The sequence below is a fragment of the Rhinatrema bivittatum genome, chromosome 1 (genome assembly GCF_901001135.1).
Source record: "Rhinatrema bivittatum chromosome 1, aRhiBiv1.1, whole genome shotgun sequence".
Lineage (NCBI taxonomy): Eukaryota > Metazoa > Chordata > Amphibia > Gymnophiona > Rhinatrematidae > Rhinatrema > Rhinatrema bivittatum.
In genome coordinates, this window is record NC_042615.1 from 617,499,712 (window position 1) to 617,520,090 (window position 20,379).

Genomic DNA, 20,379 nt, shown 5'->3' on the forward strand with positions numbered 1-20,379 from the left:
GGGCAGAGAGAGAGCTTCCAGCGGCAGTATGGAAGCAGCAGAGTAGCTTAAACCGGACGAGTCCAATCCTTGCTAACTCAGTCAGTCAGCAATTGGGCAGGCTAAATATCCGGATGGTGTGACGTCACTCGAGGGCGATGCCCCCGAGGTTCGCGCCATAGCTGGAATAAAGACGTAGGTAGCGCATGCGCACACCCTAGTAGGGTCTTGGGAGGAACATGGCGGGAGGCAATGACATAGCTGTTCTGGGGACGCCGGAGAGGACGGCTTGTAGATGCGGCGGTAGCCATTTTCCCAAGGTAAGCGAGAGGAGCCGAGAACAAGGTGAGGCATACGGGGCGAAGCCATCTGAGACCGGACGCAACAGAAAGCATCTTGAAGCTAGTCTGTGTTTGCTTGGAAAAATGGAGTAAACTGATTATTTTGTGTTTTGTGGGCACAGGCCCACTATTGGTAGACCCCAGAAACTGAACAGTTTGTTTGCTCTTGATTGCTGTAGATACCACTTGTGAGATCAAAACACTCTGCTGAGTTGATTTTCTAGAATGTTGGAAACACCTGGTAGACAAGTGGATTTCAGGGTTGCTTGATGACTCTCCACTGAGTTCCAGATTTTCAGAGCATGCAATATTGCTATTAATTTCAAGAGATTTATTTGGAAAGAGAATCTTGAGGAGGCCAAAGTCCCTAGGTACAGAAGGATCCCACATGGGCTCCCCAACCTCTTGTGGAGGCATTTGTTGTAAGGAGAAGCTGATGGGGAAGCAAGCAAAGTGGCGCTCCATCCCGAAGTATATGGGGATGTAACCACCACTGCAACTCTTTCCATCGGTGGTATGGTTCATATTAGTGAATAAAGAGAGGTTGAGTGAGTTGATCCCACTGAGATCTCAGACCATGCTGTTAGGTAATGGATGCGAAGGCAGATTAGTGGAGCTATGTGGATGGCCACCGCTATATGATCCAATATTATGAGGAGCTTCTTGGCCATAGAATTCAGCATGAATAGCTGTGTTTGGATGAAAGAAATCATGGTTGACATCTGTACGCTAGGCAGGAATGTTTTCTGTCAGAGGAATCTATGCATGCTCGTATGAACTGTAGGTGCTGAATTGGTTCTAGGTTTGATTTCTCAAAGTTGATAAGAAACCCTAAACTCTGCAGAAGATGAATAGTCACATCTAGAAAGTGGAGAAATGCTCTTTGAGACTGTGCTGTGATTAGCGAGGTATGGGAAGACTTGTATCCCTTGGCGATGTAGGTGCACTGCTACTATCGCAAGGCACTTTGTGAAGACTCAAGGAGTAGAAGAGAGGCTGAATGGAAGGACTTTGCATTGGTAGTGGGACAAATCCACTTGGAATAGTAAGTATCATCAATGGGATGGATAATTGGAGTGGAGTATAGGCAACCTTGAGATCCAGGGCACACATCCATTCATGCTGCTGAATGAATGGAAGAATTATTTATTTATTTTATTAGCTTTTATATACCAACATTCGTGGGTACATCATGGAGGAAAATACAAAAAACCAGGGTGGGGGGAGGGGAGCAGCTAGGAAGAGAGAAGGGGCGAGAGAAGAGGGGGAAAAAGAGGAAGAGGAGAATAGGAACAGTACCTGATGGAAAAACAACCAAAGAACATAATATTTATTTTTTTTTTTTAATTTTTATATACCGAGGTTCATGTATGAAATACAAATCACTCCAGTTTACATAAAACAGTGAAATGCCCAAAAAAAGGGGGGGGGGTGTTTCGATAGAACAATCAAACAAAGAGCAAATTGAACTTAGTATTGTATAGTTACAAGAAACGTTTGAACTCAGAATCATAGTACAGTTAAAAAGTCAGAATAGGATAACTTAATGAGGTGGCCCATGATTGAGTTTATCATAGCATCTAGGGCAGCATTAAGTGTCTGGGAAGGCTTGGTGGAAGAGCCAGGTTTTTAGCTTTTTTTTGAACTCCTGATGACTTGGTTCAAGTCTTAGATCTGGGGGGAGTGCGTTCCATTGGTGGGGGCCTGCTGAAGATAGTGCTAGTTTCCTTAGCGATGTTTTTGCCGGCGGGGCATACAGTGTGCCTTTGTATGCGCTTCTGATGGGTCTGGAAGATGTATGAGGTTGAAGTTGTGTGCTTAACATGATGGGAGCGAGTTTGTGTGTCGCTTTGTGAACGATTGTGAGAACTTTAAAGAGGATCCTGTGTTTAATAGGAAGCCAGTGAAGGTTAAGGAGGATTGGAGTGATATGTTCTCTTTTGCTGGAGTTTGTGAGGATTCTGGCAGCGGCATTCTGTACCATCTGTAAGGGTTTGATAATATTTGTGGGGAGTCAGAGTAGAAGGGAGTTGCAATAATCGAGCTTAGTTAGTATGATGGATTGGAGTACTAGCTGGAAGTCATTGAAGTGAAGGAGAGGTTTTAGCTTTCTGAGGACTTGCAATTTGTAAAAGCAGTCCTTTGTGGTAGTGTTTATAAACTCTTTTAGGTTTAGATTGTTGTCTATCCAGGCTCCTAGATCCCTGACGTCAGGAGAGAACTTGCTATTTGAGTTTGTTGATTCAGAGGAGCTTGATGAGATGGTGGTGGGGGGTCATGGGAGATAATGAGCATTGCAATATGTAACATTGCAAATTATACACTCAGAAAGGGACTGTGTATAACCTTATACACTGTGGATAACATTATACATTATATATAAATTATACACTCCAAAAAACACTATATACAACATTATACATTAACTTTAACTAATACATACAGAAGACACTATATATGACATTACAAATTATACGTTCAGAAAGGCAACTATATATAGTCTAGCCGGGGTTGCTAATGGGAAGGAAGGGTTTAAGGACAGGGGAAAGGGGTATATAAAGAGGTATAAAAGGGGGAATATAAGGAGGTGCAGAGATATGAGAGACAAATCGGAGTACAATTAAAGGAATAAAGGGGAAGGCAATAAGTACGGTAATGACAGGGCTCTTTCTCTGAAAGAGTAGAGGGAGCAGGGGGACTACGTAGGATCCGAGTCAGGGTAGGCCATTTTAAAGAACCATGCTTTAACCCCTGTTTTGAATTTCCGAATGCATGGTTCTAGTCGGAGCTCAAGTGGCATAGTGTTCCAGAAGGAGGGGCCTGCAATGGATAGGGCTCTTTCTCTGGAAGTGTGGTGAGCACATTAAAGGGAAGGGGTGTAGAGGGCTCCTGAGAGTGCGATTCTAGTAAGATGATTGGAGGAGCAGAATCGAAGAGCATCCTCAAGCCAGGAGTGATTGTGGTTGTGCAGGGAATTGTGAATAATGGTGAGGATTTTGTATCTGATACGGGAGGAGATGGGAAGCCAATGGAGTTCAATTTTGACTTCTCTCTGAGGATATGTTTGAGAATTCTTAAGTTTAGGATTGGTCCTAATCCCTCCACCGCCAATATTTTGGGGATGAGGAAATATTTGGGGTAGAAACCTTGATTGTATTGTGATGCAGAAATCATCTCCAAACCCTAATACTTGAGAAGAGATTGCACTTCCAGATGGATCTGAGGGAGATGAGATGGATCCAAACAGGGAGGTGAATAGTGTGGAAGGGATGGGAGCTGGGAAAAATGCAACCAGTACCCATATTGCACAATGATGAGGGCCCAGAAGCCCTTGATTATTTGACACCATTTCTTTGGGAAGTATTGAATTTCTCAGTTCCAGAAGAGGATTGGTCAATGGCATCAAAAACTGGGCCCTGGTTTCAGTTGGGCCTGCAGAGTGGTTTTTGGCTGACAGCATTCATGCTGTCTGGGTTTGGTCAGAAGCTGCTGCTGACACTGTGCCAGAAGAGGTGGAAGCTAGTACTATTGAAAAGGCTGATTTGTGAAAATAGGGTTGTTTATATAGGCAATTTGGATGCCACCATGGGGCAGGTTGCTCAGGCGCTAAGGAGAGATTTTACCTTCACATTTTGGTCCTTTATCTGGGAGGCTGTGTGTCTTGGAGCTTCTCTTTGAAGAGGTTGTCTCCTAAGCATGGGAGGTTCACTAATTTTTCGTGGATGTCCTCTCAGATGGAGCTTGCTTGTAGCCATGCCATATGCTGCACTCCAATAGAAGTTGCAGAGACCTATGAAGTAAAGTCGAATGACTCATTTACAGAATGGAGGTGCCATCAAACCACTTCATCCACATCCCAGAATGTTTGAGAGAAGGTATTCTGATTAGAGCAAGATAGGTATAGCTTCAGCTTCTGAAGACCATCGTGAATGTATTACACCATGTACAACTGATGGCTAGTGATGTGAGCACAAAGCATAGCACTCTGGAATATTCTCTTGCCAAAATTATCCAGAAGTTTGTGATCTTTACCCAGTGGGGAATTAGAATGAATATGGGTTTTCTTTGCTTTTTTCATAGTAGATTCCGCTACAACAGACTGGTATGATAAGTGAACCATGCCAAAGCTTGGTGACTACTGAACTCGAAAATGAGGTCTAGTTTTTGAGATGTAGGGAACATAAAATTGTTTCTCAGAATGTCATGACCTGGTAAGGCGGCAGGTTCAGCTGATGTATCCAGAATTTTGAGCAATCCAAGGAACTCTGCACATGGGTTCATATTCTTGCATACATGAATACCCAGTGCTGCTCCTAATTTTTCAGTGAGTTTACAGTAGGTAAGATCTTCCAGAAGAGGAGTGTTCTGGGTCATCTGGCTGAGGATCTGACTGAATTCCAGTGGATTCCTCATCAGATCCCAGGGGTATGGGCTCACTTAACCAGGATTCCAATGACAAAGAAGGGGAAAGAAGAGGAGCAACCTGGTTCATTCTCTCAGATTGAAAAGACTCTGCAGCAGTTGAGTATGTTGATGGGGTTCTGATAAGAGCATACCTAGAGGTGTGAGTTTGGTACTCCCATTTGTGGAACTGCTGAAGCAAGAGTTGTAAAAAGAGGCTGGAGCATTCCATCTGCCTCTTTTGAAAGAGGTAAACTCCTCACAAGGCCGCGGGGGGCCATAAAGCGCCGGCGTCAGGTCCCGGCGTGGAAGCCCTACCATCAAACCCTACCTGCTGCTGTGTTGCCTGATCTCTGCCTCAATTTCCATCGGAGGCCAGGACTTTGAAAGGTATCACTTGCCATCTTTGCTCCGCCGGGTCCGGTGCCTTTAGCAGCGCTTGTTCCCCCCTGCTCCCATAGCTCCGCCTCTGGGTGTTCCTCCAATCAGAGCCGCGGGTGGCCATAAAGTGCCGGCGTCAGGTCCCGGTGTTGCGCGCCGAAGGAGCGCCCTTTCACATTTGCCATCTAATCTCTTATATTTAACTTGAAAAACAAACTCCAGCAGAATATCAAGAAATCATGGTTGAATATATCAATATGTCATCACAACCGATATCCGTCTGCATTAATCATGGAAATTATCAGAACTATCACTGACACAAAGCAACAAAAAGTAAGCAAAAACTTAATTGTACCGTGATTTACAATGGTTCGTCTCTTTCCTTAAACGTACTTTTCAAGTTAAAATAAACAACTCCTTTTCAGAAAAAATCCCTCTTCAAACAGGTGTACCTCAAGGTTCGATGCTTTCAGCAACCCTTTTTAATATTTGTTTGTTACCAGTTTGTCACCTTCTTACTGGATTAGATTTGAAGTTTTATGTTTATGCAGATGATATACAGTTTTTAGTCCCGATAGAAAATGACATAGATTTTACTTATAAGTTAATGACAATTTATCTTGATGCCATAAAAAAACTATTATCTCAAATGAAATTAATATTAAATACTGAAAAAATACTACTAGAAAGAAAATGTTCGCAAGTAAAGATTCCTGCTTTTAGATTTGAAAACATTGATTTGATGCCTTCATCTTCTGCCAGAAATTTGGGAGTAATAATAGATTCAGAGCTTAATATGAAAAAACATATTGCAACCAAGTTAAAAGATGGCTATTTTAAACTTTTAACTTTAAGAAAATTGAAGCCATTACTGGAACCTTCCGATTTTAGATCTGTATTACAGGCTTTACTGTTCGCCAATCTAGATTATTGCAACGCTCTTCTTTTAGGCCTACCTAAATCCACCATCAGACCTCTCCAGGTATTTCAGAATACAGCGGCTCAAATTTTAACAGGAAAAAAGAAGTTTGATCACATTACTCCAACATTAATAACCTTGCATTGGTTACCTATCCATTATAGAATCCTGTATAAGGCTGCATGTATAATTCATAATATAATTTACGGAGAAAGAACAGAATGGTTAAATGCAGCATTGAGACTGCATACTCCACAACGTCACTTGAGATCGGCTGACAAAGGTCTTTTATCAATCCCCACAATAAAGTCAGCACATCTTAGTCAAATTCGAGAAAGAGCGTTATCCATCGCAGGCTCAAAAATGTGGAACTCATTACCAACTCAATTAAGGACACAGCGGGGAAAAATCAAGTTTAAAGCAGAATTGAAAACGTGGTTATTCAATGCAGCATATATTGAAAATTAAGCACAGGCTGCTTTCTATTAATTCGCAGGCAATGTTGCAATGTATATAGTGTTATTGTTTTTATTGTTTTTATCTGTTTAATATTTATAGTTCTTATTTACATTTATATATTTTAACAGCTATGTTTTTTGTAATTTCTTTCCTTTAAATTTAGCTGTTTTTAACTTTTATGACTGAATGTAATTTCTCCACTGTATATTTATTTGTATTGTAAACCGCTGTGAAGGCTCGCTGAGACAACGGTATATAAATAATAATAAACCTTAAACCTGTGTCCTCTTGCCAGGAGTAGGCAGATGGACATCCTCTTCTAATGCTATGACAGACATTTGGATTGTAATAGATGGTCGATTCAAGGCAAACAGAACTATTAGACAGGATCTGCTGTTTCCAGGCAAAGACCATCTGCTACCAACTTAGGGGGCATTAGTGTTCTGATTATTGGAGGAGGTAAGGGTAACCTGTCTTCTCCTCCTGCAGATATTGGACAAGTAGTATATTGCTTTGTAGGCAACACTGCTGGGTAACCAGGAGGAGAATGGATGAAGGAGATGGAATGCTTGTCCATTCTATAGGACTGTCATGTTTCTAGGCTTCTAAGCAGGATTGCCCTGTTACATTGTGGCGTGAAACATATATCAAGTTCATTGTGCATTGGGTGCACTGGTGCATCGTGTTGTGTAAGCATTGCTGCATTGTCAAGACATGATACATCGTAGCTGTGTGCATCTAGTGCACTGGTACCTTGGATATCAGGGATGCATCATGCGTTGGTACATTGTGCGTTTGTGCACCGTGTGGTGCTGTTCTGTGCACCACCAGTGCCAAAGAGGGATACTTTGATGATGCCGATGCACCTCGCTTTGTAGGTTTGTTATTTTAACGCAGGAAGGGACAGCTCCAGGAAATGATGCCATTTTTTTGCTTTAATTCTGCCTAGGCAGCTGAAGGCAATCTTGGCATGAGTGGAGGAGGGAGTTTTTGAAGAACTTTGATTCAAATCTTTTTAAGAACATAAGAAAATGCCATACTGGGTCAGACCAAGGGTCCATCAAGCCCAGCATCCTGTTTCCAACAGTGGCCAATCCAGGCCATAAGAACCTGGCAAGTACCCAAAAACTAAGTCTATTCCATGTTACCATTGCTAATGACAGTGGCTATTCTCTAAGTGAACTTAATAGCAGGTAATGGACTTCTCCTCCAAGAACTTATCCAATCCTTTTTTAAACACAGCTATACTAACTGCACTAACCACATCCTCTGGCAACAAATTCCAGAGTTTAATTGTGCGTTGAATAAAAAAGAACTTTCTCCGATTAGTTTTAAATGTGCCACATGATAACTTCATGGAGCGCCCCCTAGTCTCTAAGGAGACAGATGAAATAGCAGTATGGGAGGAAGATCTACTACGACTCCTTAGAGTTTTACAAAATTCTTCCATATGCAAGTACCTGGTGCATTGTGAGTGCAGGGACATCCATCTACAGACTTCAAAATTTTTCTGGTCATGATTCAGCTTCAGGCAGTGATAGCAGAAGTTGTGGCCATCGGTGAGGGACATAATTTTGCCACATGGGCAGTTCTTAAAACCACTCACTGTAGTAGGCTTTTTCTTCTGGTCCAACAATGTTGTGAAACTGTCTTTTTAATGTTAGCAGCTCATAAGTGCTTTTATGGGGCTGCAGAAGCAGCAAGGAAAGACAGAAAAACGTTTCTCACCAAAAAGGTAATTTGAAGTGAAAAAATAGAGAAAATGAAGTACATATCCTACTTCAGCACGGACAAAAAAAATGACTGAGGAGCTTTATTAAGCTATGCCAATGTGGGAATTCCCGCATATACTCAGTAGAGCTCAAAGCTCTACAGCTTGAAGAGAAGTCCATTTGGTGTTGCCGGATGACAACACACACATGTAATGGCTAATTCAGCCTGCTTATTGATGGAAAATATCATAATTACTTTTGGGCCGATACAGTAAGACGCACGGGAGAGCCGGCGAGCGCCCAGACCACTCCCCTGGGTGCGCAATTCAGTAAAAAAAATATGCAAATGAGGGCCCGCGATAAAAGGAGGCGCTAGGGACACTAGCACATCCCTAGCGCCTCCTTTTTGACAGAAGCGGCGGCTGTCAGCGGGTTTGACAGCTGACGCTCAATTTTACCGGTGTCTGTTCTGGAACCCGTTGACAGCCACAGGTTCGGAAAACGGACGCTGGCAAAATTGAGCATCTGTCTTCCAACCCGCGGGCAGATTTTTAATTTTTGTTTTTAATTTTGGGGCCTCCAACTTAATATCGCTATGATATTAAGTTGGAGGGTGTACAGAAAAGCAGTTTTTTCTGCTTTTCTGTACACTTTATTTTCCCTGTGCTGGCTGAAATTAATTCCTGCCTTTGGGCAGGCGCTAATTTCTGAAAGTAAAATGTGCGGCTTGGCTGCACATTTTACTTTCTGTATCATGCAGGAATAACTAATAGGCCCATCAACATGCATTTGCATGTTGCAGGCGCTATTAGTTTCTGGGGGATTGGTCATGCATTTACTGTATAAGGGGTAAAAATAGCGCGTCAAAAACGCGCGTCCAAACGGGGGTTAATAGTGCGTTCTTTAGCGCACTTTACTATATCGGCCTGTATAAGAGAGAGAATGTTCCTTACACCTCATGGAGCCTCATTGGTTGCCAGTTTCTCAGCACATTTTATTTAGGATTTATATTCTAATTCTAATTTAGAGTTTGATTGTTTTAAAGCTTTGTGTGTGTCATTGTGATCTGTATTGAACTTCATTTTGGATTTTGTGAAATCTATAAGTGATAAATACCTCTGCATTGCTGCATAGTACAACCACACCTAGAGTACTGTATGAATTCTGTTTGCTGCATCTCAAAATGGAAATAGCAGAACTAGAAAAGGTACAGAGAAGGCAATCACAATGCTATAGGGAATGGAGCAGCTCCCCTATGAAGGAAAGGTTCTTTAGGTTAGAGCTCTTCAGCTTGGAGATGGCTGAGGGGTGATATGATAAACCTGGAACTTCTGAGATTGTATTCTTTCAAGTGAGCTGCTTTCTTTTCCCATTGTGTGTGCTCATAGATAAGACTGCCTTTATTTTTAAAAAGTAGATAACATATTTGTATTCTCAGCTTACGATAGTGACCCCGCCCCCTGCATAAAGCAAACCTTATCTGCTAATCTAACACAAAACAATGTGACTTATTGCCAGTGTTAATATCCTGCTATCTAACCCCACTGGGGATACCAAACTATTCAGAACCTGATCAAAGTGGAGCAATTACACCAGTGGTAAAAAAAAAAAATTAGTTTTACTCTAAACATTTTTGTTCTTTTGAATGCATGCAATGATAGGAACACTTTTATATATCTTGTTCCCTTCCATAACCTAATGTTTCATTCTTCCATTCTGATAATCAGCCTGATGTCCTACTGCACAGTAATGAAGCTGAACTCCAGCAATTTAACTCCTTCTCCCTGATACACCCCCTCCTTAGTTAGGCTTTCCATGGACATTGATTGTGTCATCAATATTGCCCTTTATAGAATACTGGCCTCTTTTAGGGAGTTTAAAGCATCTTTTTCATTTACTATTTACAAGATCATTAATATTTTTTAAATAATCAAGGGCTTAGCTTTAGGTTGAAAGGGCATCTCTGATATAAAAACAGAGCTGCTGATGGGGGAAAAAAGCACTGGCTAAGCAACTCTGGCAACTGCGTGTAAAAGTCATGTGGTTTGAAGGACTAGCACAGATTATTATCCTACAGTAACCCAATGTTTCTCAAACATTTGTATATCTGGGACCTACGCGCTACCTATCTTTGGGGCCGATGCTATACAGTGTGCTCAGCCGAGCGCACTGAATAACCCACAGTTGGACACTGGTTAAATAGGCGCTAATCCACCCTCTAATGCAATAGGGGGATTAGTCCCTATTTAATGCGCGTCCCACGCAGAGTGAATGAGTAATACTCATTCACTCCAAATGCAAAAAAAATAAATGTGCGTCTCAGACGTACATTTATCACTTAGCTGTTAACACCTGCCTGGAGCAGGCGTTACTAATTGAGCGCATTGAAAAAAAGTTAAAAAAAAAAAAAAAAAAAAAACAAAACCCTCAGCCGGCCGCATTGAAGAACAATACCGATATGCTCGGCGCCTGTGTTCATAGCTGGCAGACCGCCGGTAACCGCGGGGTCGCGTTAGCAAGGAGGTGCCAAGGTTGCACCCTAGCGCCTCCTTGCTAGCGCAACCCCCTAATTTGCATATAGCATGGCGCCCCCTTGCAAGCGCCATGCGCGCATTAAGAAAGCGGGCGCTGACTTTTCAGTGCCCGCTTTCCGCACTTTTATTTTGCATCGGCCCCTTTAATTGCAGTCCTGATGATTTGGAGAAAGGGAGGTTCCCAGAAAATTAAAGTATGGAGAAAAATATACTCCTCCTTCCACCTGGTGTGTTACATTTTATGGGTCAGCTTTGTAACTGATCTGCCATTTTAAGAAGGTAACTAGCAAGTTGAAGAAAACCCCTTTTTCTAAAATAAAGTTGTTCTTATTAAACAAAATTTTCCCTCTATCTTTCTCTCCTCCCCCTATTTGATCAGCCAGTGAGTGGTCATTTAAAAAAGAGAAAAGAAATCCTCCCTCTTAGACACTACTGAAACTAATCCTCCCCCAGGGCTTTTTTTTTTTTTTCTAGTTGGGGCTGGTTCTGAGGCCTCATATCTGGGAAGGGAGCAACTGCAGCTAAATGGTAAGGAGCCAACATGAGCCTGCACCAGTGGCTGCTCATTCTCAGTCCCTATGGTGCCTTCTCTCCAGCTGGCTTCTAAATGAGTCAGCTTGGACCTGAGAAGAAGAGATGTTGATTCAGTCTCATTAACATGCAGAAGCTGCTGCTCCTCTCCTAGAGATGGGGGTCAGGGATCTCAAGCTCGACCCCAATTGGAAAAAAATAGGTGAGCAGGGTGTGGCGGGTTAGATAAAAAGTCTGCTGGCTGGGGGGTAGGGTACCCAGTCAAGCAGTGCAGTATGCAGCTGCTGACTGAGTCTTGCTTTCTCTTCATTTTCCTCAACAGACCCCACTGGTTGAAAAACACTGCTGTAACCAGCACAGGTTGTGAATTAAAAAAACAGTACTTCTGTTTTAATGTTACTACAATACTTGGAATGTTGTTTCTGATGTCACTGCAGGAATATAGCTTCCCTACAAGCATGGGCAGCCTACACTAAAACAAGAAACAAAATTCCTATTTATTATAAGACAAATATTAAAAACATGGGTTTTTTACATGACAATATTGCATCAGCCTGCATAAAATGATTGTGGATGTTCCTCATATATGCCGTGTTACCAGACCAGCCCTGTGCTAAAAATACCCACCTAACCGTGCACTGAAGGATTATTTCCTTGTTTGTGAGTCTGTGCCTGATCTAGCTGAGCATGCTTGTCAGGATCACATATGAATCATTTCGGTCTCTACTGTGAGAATCTAAAAGGTCACAACACTCTCCTGGGGCAGGGAGGTGGGGCAAAGGACACTAAATATTTTATTAAGCGGTAATTTAATTTCTAAGGGCAAATAATCTTTTTCAGGATAGTTGCTTTAAAAGGGGACTCCAGCCCTTTTCTTCAAAAAGATTACATTTTGGTGTGCAGCAGAAACTGTGCATTCAAACTGGGCGCACAATTCTGAACATGCACACATTCACCTCTCCTGGGCGGTTGATGCAATAGGCAAATGGGCTACCACGCTAAAAGGGATGCTACCGTAGTGCTCTGCATCCGGCACCCAGGAGATGTGCTCACAACAGGCTGCTCTTGATTGGTCCTTTTCACTGTCAGGACAGCCTTCTGAAAGGGGATTGGTCCTTTCACTGACATGTGATAGTGAATGGAGCAATTGGCAGTAAGGGAAGAGTGTGTAAATTTTGTATATGTGGGGTGGGGTGGAATTTGGAGTCTGGCAAAGGCTGTTTTACCATAGGGACCTTAGATGCTCTATTTCAGGTATAGGATACCTGTGTCTGACCTGCACCACTTGGCCAATCTGGTCTGATCCGATTGGCCAAGTGGTGTAAGCAAGCTTTTTTTTTTTTTTTTTTTTGTGAGCCCTTAACACCAGCTGCCCCGGCACGTGTTTAATTTACTGCATTAAAATGGGTGCCTTGGCTGTGTGGCAATTTTTGGCATCGTGGGGTAATAGCTAATACCCTCATCCATATGGAATCTGCATGTGCAGAGCGCTATTAGCAAAACGCTTGATTGGATGTGTGTTTTGGACATGCTAATCCTCATATTGCAGTGGGGGTTATTTTAGCATGTCTAAAATATTAAGTGTGCTAGCCTGAGCGCAGTATATTACATTGCCCTGATCGTGTGGCTGCCTTTCTGGTATCTGGTATGGTAGTACTGTGCAACAAATCATATAAAAAAGGATGTCTGCTAGAAAGAATGAGTGTACAATTGATTTTGTGTTTTATTATTGTGCATTTGGTTTTTGTCTGCTTTTATGATGTAAGTTTTACTATTGTTAACCATTTTAGATAACTTCGTACAGCTCGTATAGAAAACTGGAATAAATAAAAATACTAATAGTGGTCCACATTTTAATTTTCTAGCTATCCCCACCCCCATAAAAACAAGGCATCATCACTATTTTTGCATACTAATGCGATTAGCCAGATCCTATAGAGACTTACTAGCAGATGGATGAGCTGTCTAGACCTGCATGGCCTCTGCACTAAAGTGATAACCATGAAGTATTTTAAGTGATGCTGTTTTATGATTTAATTTTATGAAGTGATAAGTAGTGTTTGACTGTATTAGTTATTACATGATACAATTTTCTCGTGTAAGTAACCTACTTTTGAGGATTTTTTTTGCGGAAAATGAATAATAAGTTAAATACACCAGTAAATGATAAAAGCTGAAATATGAGGGGGAAAAAAAAGGAAATGGTGCTGCTGGACAGCTCCGCCTTGCAGGAGCCCCTCTCAGCTAAAGCCAGCAACGGACACCGACCGGGGCTACACTCCCTCTCTCTCGTTCACTGAGGCAACCCGCCACCCCACACACGCGCCTACTTTGAAATTGTAGAGTTGGGGACACGGAGCAACACTTTTAAAAACAAAGTTCCCCACCTCAGGCACCGTCACCTCGCACATTAAACGTTTTAGGCTATCTCCGCCTCTTTCCCTCCCAAGTCTGCGGCTTCCCTCCCCTGCAGTGTCATCACATTGTGTAGTGGCCGCTGTTTCCATGGCGACGCGGGACCGCCTCCGCCCAGTTCCCCCCCCCCTCCTACCCACCCACCCTGGCCTCTGCTCTATGTCCGCGTTTAAATCCGGGAGTTTGCGCCTCGCGCCGCGAAGGCGAGAACAGGGGCTCGCGGCACCACCCTGTCCTCGTACATGCGCGCGCGAGCTCCGGTAATTACAAACTGCCGTTCCCTGAGGGGGTTCGTGCTCCCCTTCCGTAGCGCGGGGCGAGGTCCTGCTTCTCGCACTCCGGCTCACGTGTGTGTGTAGGAGAAAGAGACAGCGCGCGTGTCCCATCTGCTCTGAGCCATGGAGACGAAGCAGCAGACAGAGAGCTGTACGGTAAGTAATGAGCGACTTTTCTTTCCACTTGCCAGCGTCCGGCTTCTTGATGGGGATTTCGTGAAATGCGATGAGGACTGGCTGGAGGGGAGAGAGCGGAGAAAGCAATTACTGTCGCCTCTGCCCGCTGCTGGGGCCAGTCGCGAATAGTGGTGAGTGCAGCATGCGGTGAATCCCAGGCCGGGGCTCGGCTGCCTGCACGTGCCGGGGACGCATCGGCACCCGCCAGGCGGCGCTGCAACGCGCTGCGGTGCACGCCCTTACTTTTCGGAACAGTTTGAAAACCTCACGTGGCAGTTACTTTGATTTAAAAATGGCAGAATAGGAGGAAAGCAGGCTTTACCTGCTGGTGGGAGAGCAGAACAAGGGGCTAACTAATTATGCTTATATTTTTTTTAATTGGGAGGGTTTTTTTTCCCCCCTCGTTTTCTCTTCCTGTTTCTTTCTGTTCTGTTTAGTGTGTTTATAATTTTAGCTGAGAATTTGATTACTAGTATAGTCCTTGGATTGAAATCTTTGGCATACTCCTCGTGCGTTTCCGCAGAGCGCAAGATAATGTCAGCGCAACCGCAAAGACGTTTTTCCTTTAGGGTGAATCTGGCAGTGAAGAAGAAATTGTCTCGCTGACTATTTACTGAAAAAGAGACCATACTTCTAAATTTAAATGACTGAACGTTTTTTAACTTCCTGAAAATTAAAGTAGCTGTACTAGCTAGAGCTGGATTTTCAGAATATTGGCTTGCGTGTTCTTTACTGCCTTTGTTTCGTTCTAATGTATTTTTATTTTTACACTTATTAGAAATAAAAATTTTAAAACTCCTTCAGTCCATTCTTCAATATTTTATTCCAGGTTCTATGCATCAGTGTCAGGAGTAGCTAGGTAATAGACGTTTCCAGTTTAGGAAATCTGCCACCTGCATCATCTAAAACTTTTTTTTTTTTCTTGTATAGTTTATTAAAATATAGCAGAGTTGAACTTTTTTTTTCTCTGCTGCTCTTTCTTGCTTGTAATTCAGGTGGACTTTGGCATGCAGAAGATCCTGAGGCAGATCAGATTCCCTGTGAAGTCTAGTTTCTCTGGAAAGGCAGGGGGAAGTGTTTGTTATTGAATAAGTTGCGTTTCACTCTGAGTCTCCTGCAGCTGGAAACTTTTTTAAAATAAACCTAAAGCAACTCCTAAAAAGGCTGAGCCTGAAAAGATCTAGTATTGCAGAGCATTTCTCAGTATTCATTGGATTATCCTATAATTTGCTCTGATCTGTAGACTATTTGTTTAGATGACACAGTGTGCTTTCTATTCAATGATTTGTATGAAAAGAATGTGGTCCATTCAACCAATGCTAGAAAAATTAAAGTAAAACAAATGTTTACAGGCATTTTAAATAAATCTTTTTGTCTTAATGTCGGGTTACAGTAACTAATTTTGTTTTCACAATTGTACAATTCAGATGTATGGGATTTATATGTAACCAGTAACAGGGAAACAAGACTTGCAGGTCACTCCTTCCCATCCCCCATACAAGAGCACACATGACAACAGTATGGATTTAAAAAACAAGACTGCAGTTTATTATCAACTTGACCCGAGCCCTTTACATTATTAACATTATAACCAAAATATATGCCCCCTCCCTTTGTCTCCTTCTTCCCCCTCTTCACTTACCACCGCGTCCCAATGGTAAGACTCTGTCGACATTCCCTCTCTCTTACTCCGCCTCGGCCCCCCATGCTCATAGGCTTTCCTGTGTAGGAGCCCCAAGCTACACGGGACTCCCTTCCCCCCCCTCCAATAACCTTTACAATGCAATACAAACATACCACTTAGGGCTCGGGTTTCCACCACAAACAAAGATTACCGTGTGGTTATCTTTGTTTCCCCACTGTGGCCCTAGACATACCGGATTTGTTGCTCCAATCCTTCCTGCAATGCATTATTGAACAAGTCATTCCCTATGTCCGAAAGGTGAACCCCATCTCTTCTGAAAAACCCACCAAGCAACTCTCACGACCAATCGTGCCGTATCCAAAAACCCCCTCTTTTAAGCAGCCATTTACCGATTTGTCGGTTCACTTTTTTCACACCTTTACGCCATAAAGGCTCAGTATGATTCTTCATTCGAATTATATCTGACCACCCAATTTTTGTTCCTGGCATCATATTCAAGATATCTGCCAGGTCCTTCCTCATATGCATTACCGAATCTCAACACGACAACTTCCCAATATCATTACCCCCCCAAATGTATGATCATAATCCTTGGAAAGCTCTGTGTCCCCTTTTAGCTCTTGCAGGAAAGATAGCAACCGCCCCACCACATGCCCCTGCTTCCGAACCACCAGATTATCCATTTGCTAGTATCCAAGTTCAGATTTTCTCCATATGATTGATTTGCTGCCCTCCGCTGTGCCCAATGGACAAAGGAATGGCCCACGACCCAAGCACATACCCGATTGTGAAGAACCCTCTGTTGCTCTGCAAAGAAAAGAACCCAGTTATGCAAATGCCTGTAATTCGCCTCCCTCCCTTGACCCCTGTCTCATCACTTCCGTACGTATGTCCTATAAGCCTCCGATTTCCCCCGCCTGATCGTTTGAATCATCCGAGATGGCAAACCTTATTCGGCTGCTGTGGTTGCTGCCCCAATTCAAAAAGAATGCGGCGTAAAATACTCCGCTTCCAACCCCAAGCCCTCCACAGCCCATTTCAGCACTTCGGAGAATTGAAAGATGGTCAGTGGCAAACCATCCTCATGAATTAAGGCTCCCGGAACCGCCGGCCTCACCCGTGCAAAAGCTTGGGTACTACGCACTGGGCATGCCACCTCATTGCTGGTGGGTACCAAAGAAATCCAATGCCCCTTGCCCTTCTGATCCATCTTGGACTTACAATTGCACAGAGTCACGGACTGCTCCTCAATCCAAACATGTTGGGCCATCAAACCCGACCGCAAGGCATTCCTTTTTGTTTTGGCAACCAATTCACTAACCCGCATAGCTCCAAAAAAAGGCCAGTGAAAATGCTGCTCGAAACACTATTTCATATTGCGACCAGCAAACATACTTCACTTGTCCGGCTAACCGTAACAAATCTGCGTACCTTATAGGACGCCTCCTGTCCCCAACTCTCTCCATTCCCCTCCCCCATCCCCCCAAAATCCTCTTCACCAAAAAACTGCTGGCTGGATGACTCCAGCCCCCCCAATTTTTGAAAGAAGGCAAAACCTGCTAACTGGGAACGCACAGTTGCCAGCGAATAACCAGTCTGCCTGGCCCACAAGATAAACTGCACCACATCGCAGTCACGAACCTTTCCCCCTTGCCACCTCAAACTCTGCAAGAAATGAGTCACTACTCTTCTGTCCTCCACATATGATCGCCAAGTGGCTGGTGCCAGAGGTTGCTGAATCAATCTCCAAGTGCCCGTCTGCCAAGGTTCCATAACTCCACTGGAAAGTTCTCGCCTTCCATGCTCACCTGCAGGGCCAACTCCCTGAAGACATCCCACTTGAAACGAGAGAGAGCATCTGCAGTCAGGTTCAAGTTACCTGGAACATGACTGGCTTTGGTCACATTCCACTTCAGACACAAGAGTATCAGTTCCCTCAACAACTCCGCCACCCGAGGACACCTGGCGGACTGCCTGTTGATCGCTTGCACGACCCCCAAGTTGTCTACCAAAAAACTACTTTTTATTTATTTTATTTTTTTTGAAATATAGTTTTTATTACATATAATGTTGACTTACATCCACCAGAGTTCAGCAACAATCCATACAATCAATGACATATGTATCATAACACACTGTATGCGTGGGTCAATCATAAGAAAGCTTTTATAACTTGTGGAACTCCCAGAAGACACTTGGATCGGTCAGGTTTTATTTTTCCATATATTGGAACCTTCCCCCCCCCCCCTTCCATCCCTCCCTCCCTCCCCTCCCTGGCACTCAACCTTAATGCCGGTCAGTATGGTGACACATGAAGTACAGTAACAACAGTAAAAACATTAATAACGTCTAGATTCAACAAGAGTAACAATAACCTGCAGCACAATGGTATAATAACAGTACAGCATTGGGGAACTGTGTTAGACTTTAGTAGACGGTGAATTCATGGGCTATAGTGTAAAACCGCATGAGATGTTCAGCAGACAGACTCCATGTTTGGAGGCCCAAGGAATATGTAACAGACTGGGGTAAATGTGGTAAGGTGAGTCATAAAAGGTTTTTGATTAAGTCGAGACACTGCAGAGTCTACTATCAAGCGCCATGAGGAAAGCGGCTCACTCTAGCCCATCTTGCCCGGATAAAAGCACTGTCCGGCTTGCAGAGGCTATAACTCACAGACTCACTAGCAGTACTGAGACTGATATCTAGAGTTACTTAAAAATGATATGTATCTAGAGATGTCCCCTTCAAACCAGGCAGTAATTGCGTTTGGAAGTCCGGTGATAAGGTTGTAATATACTCTCCCCATACTTGAAGAAACCGAGCTTTTTGTTTGAAGACGGTAGAAACAGCCGTCAAGTATTCCATATGTAACAGGTTATGTAGTTTCTTGGTCCAAAGAGGCAAAAGGTCAGGCTATGTCTCAGTCCATAAGGCAAGAATGGATGCCTTCGCCATCAAGGCCATCTTGTCTACCAGTAGTGTCTGATGCTGTGAGCTCCAGTCCTTTGAGTCTGCAGAAACTCCCAGCAGCCAAATTTCAGGGGCCAAGGGTATCTGCCGTTGCCATAGACTTGATAGAAGATTCCGCACTTCGGTCCAGAAGGTCTGTATACTAGGACAAAACCAAATACCATGTAGAAAGTCTGGCAAAGGGTTGGAACACCTAAACAAGTAGATGTAGAGACTAAACGCATATAGAAGGCTTGTTGTTGCGCATAGAAGGCAAAATGTAAAAGCTTGTACTGCTTATCCCGGAGAGAAACGTCTTCCACCATCCGTGGAATTTTTTCGAAACATGCTTGAAATTCTTCAGTGGAAATGGATAAATGCAGAGTATCATTCCATTTTGTAACCAATCGAGTATGATACGGGGTAGGTCTCAGATCCAAAAGTGCTCTATAGTAGTCTGCACATCTGTTCCTTTTGCCATTGATGCCTAGAAACAGTTTGCGTAGCGGGAGAACATGTGGCAGAGTTGGGTTTTCGTGTAATAACTCCTGGATAAAATGACACACTTGCAGGAATCCATAATGATCTTTATTGGATAGGGAGTATTGAGTCTTCAGATCTTGAAAACTCAGCAGGTAGGCGGATCCAGTTCCAGAACTGAAAAATTGAGCAAGAGTTGTCGGACCTTTCGCTTGTCAGGTAGAAAAAAGAGAAGAGCCAAGTCCTGGACGGAAAAGAGGACAACCTGTAATTTGCAAGCAAGCAGAGCTATTCGCTGGAATTCCCAGCTGCCCACAAATAAATTTCCATACCTTCCGCAGAGGAGAAATTACTTTACTGTGTAACAGATGTTTAGGTATCAGTTCTGCTTTGACATGTAGTAGGGAACTCAGAGATAGTGGTGCCACCCAGTGTTCATAAAACTCCAATGGTGAGAAATAATGGGACCCAAAAAGCCAATCCCTTATATGGCGGAGTAAACTAGCATAGTTGTAGAAAGCCAAGTTAGGACAGCCAAGACCCCTGTCTCTTTAGCTTGCATAAGCCTTTCCAGCGGGATTCGTGCTCTACGACCTCCCCATATAAATTTCCAAATCGCTTTGTTTATGTCAGAGATATCCCGATGGTTTAGCCATATAGGTAACATTTGGAACAGATAAATCCATTGGGAGATCTCAATCATCTTTAACAATTGGATTTTCCCGGAAAGGGGAAGGTTATGCCATAATTCAAGGTGTTTTAGTAATTTTTGTTTTAATGGGCCCACATTAAGTGCATATAATCTCTGAGGATCGGCTGGAATTTTCACTCCCAAATATTTAAGATCAGAGGAGACCCATTTCAAGGGGAAGGGGCCCGGCCATTGAAGGTTCAGCCTCCCGGTTATATCTAATGCTTCAGACTTCTCTGTGTTAACTTTTAAACCCGCAAATCTGCCAAATTCAGACTGAATTTTCAATACCTCAGGTAAAGCAGAAATCGGGTTTGTTAAGAAAACAAGCATGTCATCTGCAAAAGCAGCAACTGTAAACTGTGTGTAAGAGCTTCCATACCCTTTTATGATCTGTGAATTTCCTATTTTACGTAAAAGGGGGTCCAAGGATAGGATATACAAAATTGGGGACAGAGGGCAGCCCTGCCTCACTCCTCTCTTAATA

The 20,379-nt window shown here is 43.2% G+C and overlaps 1 protein-coding gene across 3 annotated transcripts in view; it reads left to right on the forward strand.

Annotated features, from left to right (window-relative positions):
* Positions 1 to 20,379, forward strand: part of TRIM36 (tripartite motif containing 36) — a 344,127-nt gene that overhangs the window by 43,837 nt on the left and 279,911 nt on the right. The window contains exon 1 of one of the 3 annotated variants that reach the window (XM_029571476.1): positions 13,825 to 14,103. The exons of the other annotated variants lie outside the window; for them this stretch is intronic. Coding sequence (XP_029427336.1) covers positions 14,071 to 14,103 — 33 coding nt within the window. The 5' untranslated portion in view covers positions 13,825 to 14,070. Of the gene's footprint in view, positions 1 to 13,824; positions 14,104 to 20,379 lie in introns of those variants that run through there. 3 annotated transcript variants of the gene reach the window in all.